Below are 18598 nucleotides of genomic sequence, written 5' to 3'. Positions count from 1 at the left end.
CGCCCGCCCGGCTCCCCGTTACCTGTGCCGGGGTCTTCGGGCCATGGCGCGGCGGGCGCGGGGCTCCGCCGAGAGCCGCGGGGACCGCACCGGGCTGCCGCCTCCCGCTGCCCGCCGCCTGCCTGCGTCCCTCCCCGGCTGCGCAGCGGCGCTCCGCACCGCTGGGGCGAAGTTTCTCAGGAGAAAGAGGAGGAGGAGGTCACGGAGGAGGAGGAGAAGGAGGAGGAGGAAACAGGTTGATATTAAAGTGTAAACTCTGTAAACAGAGATGCCATCAAACAAAGAGCTTTGGACACTCCCCCTCCCGCCAAATCTGGCGCCCCTGCAGTGCGCACGCGCCCTGCCCGCCGCCTCCGCGGTCGCCCTGGCTGCCGCCCGCGGGGCTGCCGGGCCGGCCGGGTCGCCGCTCCCATTCGGCGCTCGCGCCGCCGTGGTGCGCCTAGCGCGCCGCGAGGCCCGGGAGGCGCGCGGGCAGGGAGCCCGGGGCCGGGGAGGGGTGGCCGGGGGCCGCGACGGCGCCTTTTCCTGAGCAAACCCCGCTCCCGGGCCGCGGCGGCGCCGACCCGCGCCCAGTCCCGCCGCCTCCCCTCCTCCCTGGCTGCCGCACCGCGGTCGCCCGGCTCCGCGTGCTCCCGGGCAGCGGGACCAGAGCTCCTCCAGCTCCCACTCACTGTCGCGGGGGCGGCAAGCGGTGGGGGGAAATTCCCGCACAGAAGATTGGATTTTCGTCAAGATTTACAACTGTGCCCTCTGGAGACGGGGAAATTAGGAGTTGGAGGAGTAGGGGATGTGAGCATATGTATTCATAGGATGTTTGGCTAGGGTTTTTTTTCCTTCTTAAATAAATAACATCTCTAATTTAACTTGTTAGTGACAAAGGACGCTTCAGTACAAGTGGGCGGCAACTATCACCGCTCACTAATGGAGCGCCCCGGCGGAGCTTTCACTCCCCTCCCGGATCCTGCAGCCGCTACCGTCGTATTGTCACATGTCCTTCACTCTCACCCCAGCACACACCCGGGCCCCACCCACCCCGCCCCGCCCGGCCCAGGCGGTGCCCACCGCACACCTCTGCTCCCCTCCCTGCACAGCGCGCGCACCCTGGATTGCACACCTGCAAAAAAAAAAAATACACGGGGGTCCAGACAGCCCGCCCCTAGCAGAACTCAGGAAACCCCACGTTTGCATGCATGGTTTTAGAAGTAAAACAGTTTGTGATTTTGGAGGTCGGTATCCCTGCTTAGTGTCATTTGAGGGCTCTATTTTACGAGATAAAAGTCAGCAAAGGCTTTCGTGTTGTTTAATGAGGGTCTCCAGAAGTAAAGGAAGAAGATAAGTGCTGAATTTATAAGGATTGATGATTGGGGGGATTTTAGGGGAGTTTTAGTTTTACTTCCGTTTATAGATTAGAACCATTGGGGATTTTTTTTTCATTCTCTGTACACACTAATGTATTTTTCCTTTAATCTTTTAGGAGTTTGAGACTTCTGCTGACTGGGTTTGTGGGTGTCCCATGTGCCCCAGCAGTTCAAACTTAGCTCAGAAAGCATTTTTTCTTACTAAAAAAGCATGTTCTTACTAAAATGAGTCATAATTTTATTAAACGGTGAAGCATGCGAGGTTTCAAGACTATCTGGTGTTTTAGACTTTCTTTAAAATTGTTATATAGTTTAAATCTTTATCAAGTGTTAGTTGCTAGTAAGGTTTTAACATTCCTTTCCTCCTGAGAAGAAAATAACACTGAAACAAAATTATTGTGAGATATTTCGGATCACAATTACAAAGGACAAGGCAAATTAATACTTTTAAAGCCAATATTTATTTCTAGATTCTATAATAATTTTCTTTCTTCACATCAAAAATAAACAAAATCTTTTAAAAATATCTAGAATAAACATCTAGAAACCACCCCTAAAGAAATTGCATTCTGGCTTTCGGATTGCTTTATGAATCTAACTGGCAAGATTCCCAATTGCTGAGTCTCTTGGACACAATGTGAGTATCTGAACCCTTTGTGAAGTGAGTTCATAGCCTCTTTTCCAAAATTTTAGGAGGTGTGTAACTACTCCTAAGTTCTTGAACCCCTTTAAAGTAGAAAGATACTAAGTTCAGTTTTCCTTTTTTTCTTTGTAAATCATTTTCCTATGTATCATTTTGAGAATTTATAATTTTTCATTTCCCAGATATAGTTTTACATTTTTCCCTCAGTTGTATGACAATAATATGTTTGGGAATATGCATAGTCCAATAAAGAATTCACATGCAGTAATTTTATTAGGCTAATGTTGGATATATTGCTATCTGATAAGCTTATGGAAAAACAAAATCAAATGGAGTTATCAAAATTCTTGTATGGATGAAACTATATTTTTAAACTCATTACAGAATGTTTGTATTTATACATTTTCTCTCTCCATTTATAATTATTACAAAAGTATTTTTAGATGACAACTTTACACATTTCATCACTTTTTTTTTTTTTTAAGATCTGCTTGCTACATCAGTTATTTCAGCTGTGGCAGGGCTGCACTGGAGCTAAATTTGGGTACAGCCTTTCATTTGCAGTGCACTAGAAAGGGGTCAGAAAACTCTTCTGTAAAAGACCAGATAGTAAATGCTTTGTAGGCTATGTTGCATATTCTTCTGTGTCTTTCCTTGTCTGTCTGTCTTTCTTTTTGTCTTTTTTTACAACCCTTTAAAAATGTAAAGCCCGTTTTTAGCTCAAAGGCTGTATTGAGTCTGCAGGCCAACACTAGAGTAGTTGGCCAACACTAGAGCAGTGGTCCTCAATCTTTAGAGCCCAAGTGTCCAATCTTTTGGCTTCCCTGGGCCACATTGGAAGAAGAAGGGCCACACATGAAATATACTAACACTAACGATAGCTGATGAGCTTAAAGAAATACCGCAAAAAAACTCATAATGTTTTAAGAAAGTTTACAAATTTGCGTTGGGCTGCATTCAAAGCCGTCCTTGGCTATATGCGGCCTGCGGGTCACAGGTTAGACAAACTTGCTTTCGAGTGTATCAGAATTGCTGGGCGTACCCATGAAAGATGCACAGTCCCAGGCTGTCCCCCTAGAGACCATGATTCAGTAGGTTTGAGATGAGGCCTAACAATCTGCGTCTTTAACAGTAGTTTTCATGGAAGGTCTGCAGAGCACTGGTTGATAATCTCAGTATCAGAGTGAAGGCAGACTGCTTTGATACACTTTTACCTTTTTTTAAAATAAAAAAAATCTGTATATTTTTGAGACAGGGTCTCCCTCTATTGCTCAGGCTGGAGTGCAGTGGCACCATCACAGTTCATTGTAGCCTCCACCTCCCAGGCTTAAGTGATTTTCCCATCTCAGCCTCCCAAGTAGCTAGAACTACAGGCATGCACCTCCATGCCCAGTTAATTTTTAAATATTTTGTTGAGAAGAGGTCTCACCATATTGCCCAAGCTGGTCTCAAACTCCTAGGCTCAAGCATTTGATCCTCCTGCCTCAGCCTCCCAAAGTGCTGGGATTACAGTTGTGAGCCACTGCACCCAGCCCACTTTTACCTTTGCCATTTGTCTCTCACCGCCTTCCTCTCCCTCATTCACTTTCACCTCTCCTGGGCTAAAGATTCAGGCTCTCCATAACCCAAACTAATTTAACTCCGTGAGAAAGTTGGTGCTGCTGACCAGAGGGCTGTGGCTGCCTGTTCCTTCTTCCTTCGCTACTGAACTTCAACCTCAGCTTGAAGGAAAAGGTATCGCTTGATCACATGCTGCTCATCATTAGGATTTTCCTGCTGAAAAAAGCAAGCACTGGAGAAGGGCTGAAGGACAAAATATATATAAAAGATACAAATTCTAGTTTCTTTGCTTCTAATTGCTGGGCAATCCTGGGCACGTGGTGGATCTTTAATCCTCGTAATCCACATCCCAAAGATGAATGAGGCTCATCAATGGTGAAAACAGACCAGATTAGGGGCTCCATGTCTCTACCACCCACCTTTCCTCACCCACTCAACCCAGTTTGGCTCAGGGCATTAAGAGGGAAATAGTTACAGTAAATGGTTAAAATGAAGACAATTCTTAGTTATTTCAGTTAATGAAGAACAGCTGTGGCATGTATAATTGAAATCCATAGTTTTGAGATAAATCTCCTGTTGACTCCCCCAGAAAATCTTTTAGTAATGACAGTGGACTAAGTGCTACCTCAATGTAGCATGTTTCATAGAACCTCCATAACAGTGTAGTATGTTTCATAGAACCTCCATAACAGATAGTGACCAAATAAATTTTTATTTTAAAATGATTCCTGGATTTGGCACTTCTTGTTTGTTTCCGCTCTCCAGATTCTCATCAACTTATATATTCCTATGACAACCAACCCACATATTTTTATTGTTGTTTGAGCTGTCTTGTATAAAAGATATGAGTCTTTCCATAAGGAGGGAAGGACAGTCCAGAGAAAGGCAAAAGTAAGAGCAAAAGCACACAATCAGAATCCACAAGGCATGTTCCCAGCACAGGAAAGAAGGAGCTAGCCAGATTGCCTGAAGCAAGGAGAGCTTTGAAGGCCGGATTCGTGTATGTGTGTTGAATAGCAAAGCTATATTATCAGAGCTGTGTGTGTGGAAGATTAATCTAACAGTATTGTCAGATAGATTGGAGTGAGAAGAGACAAGGGGAAGAGGCTAGGTAATTGTCTGGGGTAGGACAGTAACCGTAAGTGGAATGAAAAGGAGGAGGCAGATCAGAAGAACATAGGCAGAGCCTTCAAGACTTAGCAACTAATTGGGTTGCTAAGGATATTAGAGGCACCATTAATAGAAATAGGGAAGTCAAGAGGGGAAGAGAAGTATGCACTGGGAGATTCAAAGAGGAAAGCATGTTTAGATTTCGGTATGTGAAATTTGTGGTTTCTTATGGAAGACATCCGGGTAGAGTTGTTCAGCAGGTGGTAGAGAGTGTGGGATCAGAGCCTGCTGGCGAAGTCAAGCTGGGTCAGGAATACACGGGAGCTAAATTTTGTGAGTTAGTTGTTAGACACAGCCATTATTAAAAAGTAAATTATATAAACTTACAGTTAAATATATTTTATTTTAAAAGACAATAAATATTCAAAACTCATCACTTCCTATTTTATGACATTTTCCTATTATCTACATACTTGAGGTTATTTATGTCTATCACACAATGTAATATGTGCTGTTGTGCATCTCTTTCCAATTTCATATGTAGTGATGTAATGTTAGTAGCTTGAAATTGGCTCTAGTTGGAGTATTTACACCACAGGAAATGGCAAGTGCTACAAATAAGGGCTTTTTCTTATTGGAAAACTGATTGTTAAACATTCACCAGTAACACATCAAATAAATGCTTTATTTAAGAGTTTATTTACATGAAGGCAACAACTGTGCTATTTCATAGAGTTGCTAATGTAGAGATCTGACCAAGGGAAAGTCTTTGGATAATATTTAAGAGGTTAAAAGACAGGGCTGAGACTGAGAGGTAGAGGCTGGGTGGAGAGACCTGTTGGGGAATAAAGAAAGATTATATATATATATATATATACACACACACACACACAAATGTTTTCTTCTTTTAATAAAATTCTGTATTTTTCCAACTGATTTTGAAAGGCTTTGATTTATTTGAGGAAAAGGTGGCTTTCAAATACACACACACATACATATATACATATATGTTTTGAGACAGAGTCTCGCTCTTATTGCTCAGGCTGGAGTGCAATGGTGCGATCTTGGCTCACGGCAACCTCTGCTTCCCGAGTTCAAGTGATTCTCCTGCCACAGCCTCCCGAGTAGCTGGGATTACAGGCACCTTCCACCATGCCCAGCTAATATTTTGTATTTTTAGTAGAGACGGGGTTTCACAATGTTGGCCAGGCTGGTCTCGAACTCCTGACCTCAGGTGGTCCACCCTCCTCAACCTCCCAAAGTGTTGGGATTACAGGCGTGAGCCACCGCACCCGGCCTCAAATATTTTTATATGTGACACAATAAGAAGCACATCTTACATCCTATCTCAACGCACATGTGCACACACACACACACGCACACAGAGCTAAGAAAAGTTCTGGCCATGTGTGGTGGCTCACACCTGTAATCCCAGCACTTTTTTGGTATGCCGAGGTGGGAGGATTGTTTGAGACCAGGAGTTTGAGACCAGCCTGGGCAACATAGTGAGACCTTGTCCCTATTAAATAATAATTTTTAAAAGTTTCACAAAACAATGCTTACCCCTTACTACCAAGCATGCAATCTGAGACCTCTTCTCTTCTCTTCTCTTCTCTTCTCTTTTCATTCTGGTCAGGATCCCAAAGTTGTTTTCGTGCTCTGTTTATAGGTAGTGAATCACAGTTTGAAAAACATTGCTGTAGAGGATGAAGGTCTTACCTCTTTCTGCTTTAGAATATCTGTTTTATGGAATCGTTAACTTTTCTCCAAGTGACAGTCCTATCTTTTTAAAGCTTTCGGGGAAATTCTTCAAGACCAGTTTACAGATGTAATTTCTTTCTTTCTTTCTTTCTTTCTTTTCTTTTTTTTTTTTTTTTGACGGAGTCTAGCTCTGTCACCTGGGCTGGAGTGCAATGGCACGATCTCGGCTCACTGCAACCTCCGACTTCCTGGTTCAAGCAATTCTCCTGCCTCAGCCTCCTGAGCAGCTGGGATTACAAGCGCCTGCCACCACGCCCAGCTAATTTTTGTATTTTTAGTACAGACGGGGTTTCACTGTGTTGGCCAGGCTGGTCTTGAACTCCTGACCTCGTGATCCGCCTGCCTGGGCCTCCCAAAGTGTTGGGATTACAGGCGTGAGCCACTGCACCCGGCCTACAGATGTAATTTCTCTCCTATCTCTTCTCACAACTGTTCTTAGTCAATTCCCCTCCTTCTCTATACTTTCCCACATGTTATAAATGTAAAATAGCAGCTTTCAAAGTTAGTCAACAAAATAGTAAGCTTTTATTAGTAGAAATGCTAATAGAAACAACAGCAACAAAAGATTAATAACATTTAGGGGCTTATTGGAATAACAAATAACAGGGTGTTTAAGGCAGGTTCATCAAATGTATGAGCAGCACACAGTTTCTCTGAGCCTCATATTTCAAACCTTCAATCCATGGAGGCTGCAGTAGAGATCTTTAACAATGTTTCCAGTCTTTAATATTCTGTTTCTTTCTTAAATACTCAGGTCTCTCAATTTACCTTTGTATCCCTGACAATGTTTCCATAGTTCCTTACAGTTGATAAACACATGTGTTTACTTAGTGTTGGGCACTGTGCAAGGCTTGGGCCTGCAGAAAGAAAGAAGTGGAACTTTTACTAGATGATTCCTGCACATTCAGGGCCTGTTTTCTCTTTCTATTGTCACCACCTTCTTCTAGGCTATTATTACTTCACCCTGAACTACCATAACAGCCCCCTAATTAATTTTCCACCCTGTGGCCACTTTTCCCCCATGCATTCTACATCCCACTGCTCAATAATCTCATTATACTCACTTTTAGCATATTAGTCATCTGTTTAAATACCCTTAACTGGCTCCCTAATGTTGACAAGATAGAGATCTGAACTCCTTAACTTGGCATTCCCTATATTGAGCTTGCTCTGGCCTCTGTGCCCAGACAACTTTACCCCCAGGGGTGATAGTATTTAATACCTGAAATGGCTCATGTATTGGCCAATCAGAGTGGGCCTGGCTATAGACAATCTGCAGGGCTTGACGGGCACACTGACTGCATGCCATTTTGCCTTAGAACACAACCTACCTTCCAGCCTTATCTCTTATCATACTCTGTTCACTCTGTTTCCTCCCCAAAAAACCATTGGCAATCTCAGGCCTTTGGTTACGAGCATGCCTCCTGCCTGCAATGCCTTCCTTTCTCCTCTCTGCTTATGTAAGTTCTACCCATTCTTCAGGCCCTGCTGAAGTCCAAATCTTCCTTCTGAAGCCTTCTTGGACCTTGCTAATCCACAGTCATCTCTTCCACCTGTGAGTTGTGTTAATACCTACCTTCCCTGACTCTTATTGAGTGTATGGCCTATGTTACCTTTCTTTGCTATCATCTATCTATCTATGTATCTATCTATGTATGTATGTATCTATCTATCTATCTATCTATCTATCTATCTATCTATCTATCTGTCATCTATCTATTACCTATCTATCTATCTAAGCATCATCTATCTATCTATTTATAAATGTGTCGTATTTCATCTGGAGCCTTCGTTATAGGTCAGAGAGGAGAGACAGTATCTTTTATCTTTCTACCTACTCAGTTCCTAGAACGGGGTCTTGAACATAAGTACGTACATAAATCTTTGTTGTGCTGATGACAACTGATGAGAACTAGTTGGAGCTGTTTTATTTATTTTTTATTTAAGATACTTAATAGCACGTTATATTTGGCTTTAGAGATTACAACAGGCTGTGCCATATATTATATCATTTAATCCTCACAGCAGTTCATGCCTTTCTGCCTATGTCTCCCCTGCAGGTATTATTTTCCTCAATTCCAGGTCAAGTAACTGAAATTGAAACAGGTGAAGTAATTTGCACAAGGTCACACAGATAACATTTACCAGAGCTGGGACTGTTTAAATGAAGGTTTTTTTGTCCCAAATCCAAAGTTCTTTCCGCTACTCTCTGGCAGCCTTCAACTTTTAACTCCTATGCCTTTATGTTCTTGTAATTCTTCCTGTATTGTGAGTCCTTCAAAGGGATTCAATTCTGTCCTCAGATAAAGGTTGATAACCTTACAAATGATAGCAAAATCATAATTTTAAGCTTACTTGTAGTGCTTTATTTCTATGATTTGGATAGATTGCTGTCTGTTTGGCAATATGACTTTGGAACTGTTTTTCTTTTAAAGCATGATGTTTCACATATTATTTTTCTGAATCTTGATTCTGTCTCTCCTACTTTATCATTGTATATTTATCTGATTGTTGACTTTACTACATCCTTATATAATATTGAATTTACCTCAATGGGCCATCCATTTTAAAATTAGTCATAAAATCAATAAGTGAATGAGTGCTTAATTCCAGCAACTGTAGGTTTTTTTAGGCTTTGTGAAAACCATTTGGTAAGAAATGGCATGTTTTTTAATCACCACTATGTCTTTCCTTGTTTTTTTTTTTTTTTTTTTTTAACCGAAGTCTAAGAAAATAAAGTTTTTAACTCGAACAGAACAAGAAGAAAGGAACGGATTTAAGGGAGTTATTTTTCTTGGGCCCTTCACAGAAGTGGACTACATGATTTTAAATGTGAACCCTGTTAGGATGAAGTGTACCATAACTCTACTCTTTCTTTTACATTTGTTGCTAGAAATACAAAGTTTGTGGATGATGTAAAAAATCAATTTTACAAAGTTTTGACATCTATAGAAATTGCTTATTCCAATTTACTCTTCAGTTAAGGTAACGGTTCTGAGAAAAATAAAAACAATCAGTTTATGAAACATATCAGTTCTTGAGTTATCTTAATTTGGTTTCAATATTTGTGTTAAGCAAAACATTCAGCCTCTAAGGAAACTATATCAAAGTGTTTATAATCCTTTGTTTTAAAATTTTGACAAAGTTCCAAAGTGCTAGTTCTGCTGGGAGCTTGGGGAGGCTCATTTGATCCTTTAGTTTGGAGCTTGACAGAGAGCACTTTGGCCCCAAAAGGCGGAATTTGTTTGAAAAATGTCAGGTACACCAAAATCGTGATATAAAAGCTCTTATTTCTTTATCAATAATTGATAAATTATAAGTGTATATATTTATGGGGAACAATATGACATTTTGATATATGTATAAAATTTCTAATTATGTTTTAATCTAGGTTACATGGAGTTTTGATAACTTTTTCTTTTTTTTTTTTTGAGATGAGATGTTGCTATGTTGCCCAAGCTGGTTTTGACTTCCTGGGCTCAAGTGATCCTCCTGCCTCAGCCTCCCAAGCAGCTGGGACTTAGAGGGTGTGCATAGCACTTTAGCTGGCTTTTAGATTGCATATGCTTTTTTTTCTCTGAAAACTCTTTTGCTGCTTTTTTCTTTCTTTTAAATAACTGGTAGTTAAGAATATCCTCATGGAACATTTAAAGAACAATATCTATGCAAAATACTTTTTAAAAGAAGATACCTTTTACCTTCACACTGTTACATGTTTTTCTCAATGATTTGACATACATGCATATAAAGTTGGTGTTACTAATATTTAAAACTCTGAAAAAAACCTCACTCTATTGCACTTAAAGGTAACTTTCAGTGTGTAAATATCAAAATTTTCATGATGATAATGTTGATGAAAATCCCCAAAACATTTTGTCATAAATAGGTCTCTTTGAAAATATAAGATGGGAACAGATTTTATTAATAAAAACTTGATGCAGTTCCTCCATAGTGGTGTACAATCTTGTGCCATGTTATGTCTTCATTGGTTCCTTTTGAAGACTGTCAACAGGTTTTGCATGTAATGACTCATTCAAGAGAACATGCCAAGCAAAGTTTTGAAATTAGAACAGGCTTGGTTGTTGACGTTCTCTCTCAGTGAATGGCATTACCACCCTTTCAGTTGTAGTCAAGCCAGGAACTTGGAGTCGCCCTAAACTCTCCCCTCACCGACATTCAGTCAAGTTCAAAGCCCTGCTAAGTTCACTGCTTTATTTCCCTCCTTTTTAATCTCTGTTACCATCACTTTAGTTTAGAGAATGATCAACTCCCTTGTGCTGGGCTAGCCCCTCTCAGAGCCATTTTCCTCTCACCTGTCAGGCAGAAAAATTCCTAAACACAGTCCTGGCTATAATACTCCTTTGCTTAAAATGCTGCTGGTAGCAGTGGCTCTTGAGCAGAATATCAGTGTGATCTGGAAACTGTCTTCAAACTCCACATGCCTCCCCTATTTCTTCCACCAATGTCCCCTTCACCCTAAGAAAACCCCTACTCTTAAGATTAAAGCATTTCATCTAAGGTTTTTATAGCCTCATATTACACTTATGCCCGAGTAACAGTGCACTTCTCATAGGTCCTCATATATGCCATAAGGACTTGTGCCCAGATATCTCACTCATTCTGAGCCTCTGCTTGCTACTCTCCTCCCAGCCTTCTTTGGTGACTAATTCCTGCTCGTCATTATAAATTCGTTTAGAAACCTGCTGCACAAAAAGTCTTTCATGGCATACTGTGAATGCCTCCATGCCTCCAGCAGAGTACTTACACAATATCCACTGTTTCATGTCTCACTCTTGCCCTCTGAAAGAGGGAATCATACTTTAGTGGCATAAGAATAACCATTTAACACTCAGACTCCTGAGTAACCATCTCCAGAAGTTGAATTCAATAGGCCTAGCTAAGACTTAAGAATATGCATTTTTAACAGGCAGAATCAGGTGATGCTGACGTGATGGTTTCTGGACCATGTCTTGAGAAATACTGCACTTGGATATAAGCACCTTAGAGGCTGGAATTTTGGGCTCTATTAACCTTCACGTAACAAATCACTTACACTTTGTAGATGTCCCATAAATATTTGAGGCAATGAATTAAACTGAGCATAGCTTTTAATTCAAGAGTTATGTCAATTTCAGTATTTTTAGGCCTTTTCACTTCTCCAGTCCTATCCCACCAAAGAAAATCCCACATTCTTGCCCTCTGTCTGCCTGTCTCAGAGAAAGTAGCATCTTTGAAAACCTTCAGTAGTGAAGAATCTGAGACTCAGGCCTGTCAAAAATGAAAATTGGTTAATAAAATAAAAAGTGACATTATACGTGATTTTCTCTGGTTACATAGCTCATTGGGTTTCCTTTAGGACAGTGCTGCCAGATAAAATTCAATTCGAGCCATATATCTACTTAAAATTTTTTTGTGCCATGCTAAAAAAAGAAGAAAAGAAACAGATATCCCTAAAAAAAGAAACAGATATCCCTAATTGTAATGACATATATACACATATGTATACATATGTATATATATACTTTTTTTTGAGATAGAATCTTGCTCTATTGCCAGGCTGGAGTACAGTGGCATGATCTCGGCTCACTGCAACCTCTGTCTCCTTGGTTCAAGGAATTCTCCTGCCTCACCCTCCTGAGTAGCTGGGATTACAGGTGCACACCACCATGCCGGGCTAATTTTTGTATTTTTAGTAGAGACAGGGTTTCACCATGTTAGCCAGGCTGGTCTTGAACTCTTGACCTAAAGTGATCCTCCTGCCTTGGCCTTCCAAAATGCTGGGATTAGAGGGGTGGATATGTTTCATTTAAACTAATATATCCAAAATGTTATCATTTCAATGTGCAGTCAATAATAAAAATTATTAAGAAGATATTTTACATTCTTTTCTTGGTACTAAGTCTTTGAAATCTGGTGTATATATTATACCCATGGCACAACTCAATTCAGATACTCAATACTCATCAGAAATACTTTATTTACAAATTTAGAATTCATAAAATGTATAGTTGGAAAAGTAGATTGCATACCCAAGTTGTTTAAAACATACTTAAAATTTTTTATACTTAAAAGTTTTCCTGTAACTAAAGCAACTGTCAGTTTTAAATTTAATATTAAATTAATTAATGTTAATTATAAATAAGTTAGTCATTAACTATCAATAAATTAACAATCAATAATTGTTAAATTAATTAAAAATAAATAAATTTTAAAATTCAGTTCCTCAGCCACACAAACTGCAGTTCAATTGCTCAATGGCCATATGTAGTTATGGCTCCTATATTAGACAGTACAGCTGTAGGGCATGGAATTGTTCAAGGTCAGATACCTTGGCTTAAGGTATTACGCTGTCTTCAAGTTATTCATACTCATCTTCATCATTTTCTTAAAGATCAAATTTGTAGAATTCCTGAGTGCTGGAAAATAAAAAGATTTATCCTAGTAGGTTCCAGTTAGATCATTTGATATTCAGCTTTTGATCAAACAATAAACATTTACCTTAAATGGATGTGTAGGCTGCCTGAGTCAGTGATAGCAGGCAGGGTAGAAGGAGGGCAGGACGTACATATCTGACTTGGAGTCAGAGACCCTGAGCTTGAGTCCTAGGGCTCCCAAACTCACTGTGCAGCTTTGGGCAAAATGTTTAATATTTGACCCTAAATCTTCATCAATATAAGAGAAATGGTACGTGTACTATGCATGACCCCACAGAACCAGAGTGAGGATCTAGTGGATAATATATGTCCAAGTGTTTCATAACCTGTGGATAAATTACTACAAGAACACAAATATGGTTTGTAATTAATAGATTGAGACACTAGATTAATAGCTACTATTTATTAAGCATTTGCTATATGTCAGCCACTTTTTTAGACTAATGCTAACCCTCAAAGCATCCTTGCCAGTAGTGAGTCTTATCTCCATTTGACTGAGGAGGAAATAGAGCAGTTGAGAGTTTAAGTACATGTGCAAATTTACACAACCTTTAAAGTTTAGAGCTAGGTTTTGAACCCAGGCTTTTATGATCACAAAACCTTAGGGCTTTCCTAAGAGATTTTTTTTAAAGTGATATTATTCCTAGATTTCTTTTCAGTAATTGAATAGTTCATCTATGAGTATTGCAAATAATGAGTGAACTGAGAATACTACTTATTTTAAGAGGGATTGTGAAATTCCAGACCTATAAGAGGGTTAACTCATTGCAACAAATAGAATAAAGAGTAACTCCACAGAGATTTTTGAATAAGAATTTACTCCAGCTAATTTTCCAAAGAAGGAATACGTGACCTACTGAGGTCAGTAATTATTGGCATTTCTGGCTTTGAGTCATTCCTGGGGCCATAGGACTTAGTTGGCCATGATTAGGCATAAACTGATTAAGAAAACAACTGGGATTTAGTAGTATTATGGTCAGTTTTCATGTAAAATGTAAAAGCTTTTCCTTTATGGAATATATGACTTGGTGTTAGTGAAGGCAATGAAGGGAATCAACAACAAATCAGCACCTCTGATATTTTGAGTATCACCATGCAGAAATCAGCTTCCAAAAAATCCAAAAGGTAGGGCTTTCATTTTATTTAAGCTATTTAGATATCCTCTGGATCACTGATTTGTACCAAAAAGGATGCAAGGGAGCTCTAACAACAGGACCTAGAAAATTTATGTTGCCTCCATATAGTAAAAAAGAAATGTATCTGTCTTTTATTTTTCCTTCTGGGATTTCAAAAATAATTTTCAAGATTCATAGTTGGCATGGTGCTGTGTTGGACATATCACAAAAATAGGGCATTTATCACTTCTTCTTTTTTTTTTTTTTTTGAGACCAAGTCTCACTTTGTCTCCCAGGCTGGAGTGCAATGGCGTAATCTTGGGTCACTGCAACCTCCACTTCCCGGGTTCAAGCAATTCTCTCGCCTCAGCCTTCTGAGTAGCTGGGAGCTGGGATTACAGGTGCCCACCACCATGCCCGGCTAATTTTTGTATTTTTAGTAGAGATGGGGTTTCACCATGTTGGTCAAGCTGGTCTCAAACTCCTGACCTTGTGATCAGCCTGCCTCAGCCTCCCAATTTATCACTTCTTTGGAGGCCAACAAACACTCAAGGAGGGTTTACTTTGTGACAAGCACTTGCTAGGAGCTTGCAGACAAAAGATGAGTGTGACAAGTACCTGCCCTTGGAGGTGCTTAGTGGGAGGAAACCAGCATGTAGTAATTACCATACAAGGTGCATAAAGTTCTGTCGGAGGGAGCTTGGGTTATTCTTAATTCCAACAACCAGGTAAGAAGTTGGTGAGCACTTGCCCTATGTAACCCAGGCTTTTCTTTTCTTTTTCTTTTTTTTTTTCTTTTTGAGACAGGGTCTTGCTCTGTCACCCAGGCTGGAGTGCGGTGGCACAATCACAGTTCACTGCAGCCTTGACCTCCTGGGCCCAAGTGACCCTCCCACCTCGGCCTCCTGAGTAGCTGGGACCGCACATGTGTGCCACCATGACTGGCTAATTAGTTTTATTTTTTGTAGCAACAGGGTCTCCCTATGTTTGCCCAGGCTGGGCTCAAACTCCTGGGCTCAAGTGATCCTGTCTCCTCAGCCTCCCAAAGTGCTGGGATTATAGGTATGAGCCACCGTGCACAGCACAATGTTAAGTGTTTTCAGTAGATTGCCCTGAGCAAAGTTACTTTCCCTGTTGTTCTGACACTTAATAACCCTAGGGTGTTGTCAGACTCCTGTTCCAACCATTGCTTTGAATTAAATGACCACATTGATCCATTTGTAATCATTACCTCTTGGTGTACATTAGTTTTTGAGCTGGGGGTTTGGTCAAGAGTAGGCCCACATGAGACTCTGGAGTAAAAAAATCTCAATTAACCTCATTAGGTAGGTGATAAATCTTAGCAAGTGTATTGCATTTGGTAGCCTTGGAAAGAGGACTTTTTCAGTTTTGCTCTGCCTCTCTAATAAATGTAGTACCCATAAATGCATGTTATATTCAACATGTTATAAAGTGCTTTTTAAAAATAATTTCTTCAAAGACATATAGTTTTTTGGCTATCATCGAAGTCTTTAAGAATTGTAGTATTAGATTCTTATTTTCTGTGTGGTACATATACACCATGGAATACTATGTGGCCATAAAAAAGAAAGAGAGTATGTCCTTTGCAGGTACATGGATGGAACTGGAGGGCATTATCCTTAACAAACTAACATAGAAACAGAAAACCAAATATCACATGTTCTCACTTTTAAGCAGGAGCTAAATGATTAGAACACATGGATACATAAAGGGGAACAATACACACTGGGACCTACCTGAAGGTGGAGGGCTGGAGGAGGAAGAGGAGCAGAAAAAATAACTATTGGGTACTAGGCTTAGTACATGGGTGATGAAATAATCTGTACAACAAACCCCCATGACCCAAGTTTACCTATATAAACCTGCACGCGTACCTGTGAACCTAAAAGTTTTTAAAAAATAGATTCTTGTTTTCCTTACTGTAAACAATCATGCCAAGGCCTCTTGAACTGCTCTCTGAGAGCAACTACTCACCTAAAAGAGATGAGTGAATCCATTGTGGCATGAGGGACTCCATTTACTGTCCAGTCTCCTGGGAGGAACTCTGCAGCCATGCATGTCATACCAAGAGAGTCGCTCCAGTGATTACTTCCCAGAACAAAGAAAACCTCAGGCCAATATTAAATATCCAATCTTCATGTTGTGTTCCACCTCTACGTAGATCTAAGAGAAGCTTGATTTTGAAGGTAGCATCCCATAGCCTAACTGAAGGCTTTGAAATGAGATCGTGGCTTGTCTATCACCAAGTGAAAGAAAGCAACAGATATGTCCAGGAGACTGAGATCCTTCCTCTGAGACTGGCTGCAGCATCTCTCCTCCTGAGATGCTCCATTTAGTGAGTGACAGCATTGGGGGTGACGTTCTTTGGGATTCAGAAAACAAGAGCAAGCTCTCCTATTTTCTGTTTTCTCTTCACAGTTCTGCCTGCCTTGCCTAAGGGGAGTTTTTGGAAAGAAACCTCCCTTCTTAGCCACCCTTCGCTTTGAGAATACCAGATAACTCCTGAAGGTGGGGGAATTCAGAACTAAAGACAGAAGCTGACAATCTGGAGCCAGCGGATAGATCTGCAGAGGCTGCATCACCTGGGAGTCAGTGATGGCAACCCTGCAGGATCGGAAAGACAGTGTTACCTCAGGAATATGTCAGGAAATAGAAATATATATAAAATAGTATATGTGTGTATATATATATGCAATAGTATATGTGTATATATATGTATACATAAAAGTATGTATATATACATAAAATGAACATTCTGAACCTATATGAAAATTAATCGAAGGAAGGAAGGATGGGAAGTAGAAGTAGCAATATTTGCAGTGTTTGTGTACTAAAAGTTGGTCTAATTTCCTGACCAGTGTGTACATTAAAATATTGCCAGTATTCTATGTGGCATGTGATTATCTGCCATGATTTTCTTTCCTTAAAAGTTTTTAGGCTGGGCGCGGTGACTCACTCCTGTAATCTCAGCACTCTGGGAGGCTGAGGTGGGCAGATTACTTGAGGTCAGGAGTTCAAGACCAACCTGGCCAACATGGTGAAACCCCGTCTCTGCTAAAAATACAAAAATTAGCCAGGCATGATGGTGCACACCTGTAATTCCAGCTACTCAGGAGGCTGAGGCAGGAGAATAGCTTGGACCTGGGAGGTGGAGTTTGCAGTGAGCCAAGATCACGCCACTGCACTCCAGCCTGGGTAACAGAGCAAGACTCCATCTAAATAAATAAATAAATAAATAAGTAAACGTTTTTAATTAAGTTCTCACTCTACTTCAGTGCTCCTGATAGAAAACACTCATACAAATTAAAAATTCAATGTATATTTTAGGTCTGTGAGTAGACTTTAGGAGACAAAATTTTATGTAAAATACAATGAATATATTCAAGTTTTCATTTTTTAAAGGCGAGAGTTTCCATAGCAGTCATTAGATTCATGAAGTCACTGTTGGAACCAAAAAGTGAGGAGTCACTCGTGTCTTATTATGTGCCATTTTGTAGAATCAACCTAATTCTGCCTTACAGAATGAAGCTGAAAGAAGTTCAACTAATTTAAATCTAGTTCTAAACAACTATTTCATCCATAAATGTGAATTTGATGGAACCATAGTCAAGTATGTTATTTGCTACATACAAAGATTGGAGACAAATCTAAGTATTGTATTTTATAATTATTAAAAATTAAATCGTGTAGTTTTCTGCCAAAAGTCAGAAACTTCTAGTTCAAAGAATTTGCTTTTAAAATGTAGTTGTTGATTTCCAAAAAAAGATGAAACCTTGTGTAAGATTTTGGTATAAGAACGTTAATCTTTTCCTCTCCCCAGAAATACACATTAAACTAAAGAGAATCAGAATTCTAGTCATAAGCTTTTATTTTTTGCACTTGAAGAACTGAAAGCTTTCTCTGTTTGTTATTTTCTGAAGGAGGGGGTTTCCTGTGTGTCTTTCTGAAGTTCTGGGGATCCCCTCATCTTTTCAGTCCTAGGCACCTTTTTCTTCATATTGAGCATCCTTTGAACCAATAAGAGTGTCTGTGGCCACGGTTTGCCATCCCCTGGCAGAGCGATCTGCGTTTTTTCTTGACTGAATCAGGGTGCTGCCTCCTGGTATAAGGCTTGAGGTATCTCCAAGTGCTGACTGCAGGGCCAGCCTCAGAAGGAGACAGAAACTGACTGATTTGAAGGCATGAAAGACTGGATTCTCAGCTGCACTTATCATATTCATGATGTCTAAATTTCTTTCTTTCTTTCTTTCTTTTTTTGAAATAGCATCTCATTTTGTCACCCAAGCTGGAGTGCAGTGGTGTAATCATGGCTCTCTGCAGCCTCGACCTCCTGGGCTCAAGTAATCTTCTCACCTCAGCCTCCTGAGTATCTGGGATTACCAGCGTGAGCCGCCATGCCCAGCCTGAAATTCTATTTTAAAAAATGTACTACTTTGAGGTTTTTCTACTCCTTTTCTTACTATTATTAATCTAATATTTTGGCTAGGGGCATTCGGACATCTATTTACATATAAACGATGAGAAAAGAGGTTGGTTGGTGGGTGCATGAGAACCTAGGAGGGAACAGTTGGGGCGGGTTCAGCATGGGAAGCAGGG

At 40.3% G+C, this 18598-nt stretch overlaps 1 protein-coding gene and 1 long non-coding RNA gene across 14 annotated transcripts in view; both read right to left on the bottom strand.

The window, feature by feature from the left end:
* Positions 1-421, bottom strand: part of MYB (MYB proto-oncogene, transcription factor) — a 38004-nt gene extending 37583 nt beyond the window's left edge. For 3 of the 12 annotated variants that reach the window (XM_016956327.3, XM_016956332.3, XM_016956333.3), the window contains exon 1: positions 23-417. In XM_016956327.3, the coding sequence (XP_016811816.1) occupies positions 23-45 (23 nt within the window). In that variant the 5' untranslated portion in view covers positions 46-417. Of the gene's footprint in view, positions 1-22 lie in introns of all 12 variants that reach the window. The other 9 variants (XR_001718752.3, XR_010157778.1, XM_016956331.3 and 6 more) reach the window with 9 other exon arrangements.
* A 4922-nt stretch (positions 422-5343) lies between these two features.
* LOC134810217 (uncharacterized) lies at positions 5344-16461 on the bottom strand. 2 transcript variants are annotated; one of them, XR_010157777.1, is made up of 4 exons: positions 15977-16461; positions 12761-12848; positions 6235-6330; positions 5344-5506 (listed from the first exon to the last, which is right to left on the bottom strand). It is a non-coding gene; the product is annotated as an uncharacterized LOC134810217 (long non-coding RNA). The 2 variants fall into 2 exon arrangements; XR_010157776.1 differs by lacking the exons at positions 5344-5506; positions 6235-6330 and adding an exon at positions 6937-7289.
* Between the last annotated feature and the right edge of the window lie 2137 nt (positions 16462-18598).

The sequence above is a fragment of the Pan troglodytes genome, chromosome 5, assembly GCF_028858775.2.
Source record: "Pan troglodytes isolate AG18354 chromosome 5, NHGRI_mPanTro3-v2.0_pri, whole genome shotgun sequence".
NCBI lineage: Eukaryota > Metazoa > Chordata > Mammalia > Primates > Hominidae > Pan > Pan troglodytes.
This window is presented reverse-complemented; position numbering and strand designations above follow the sequence as displayed.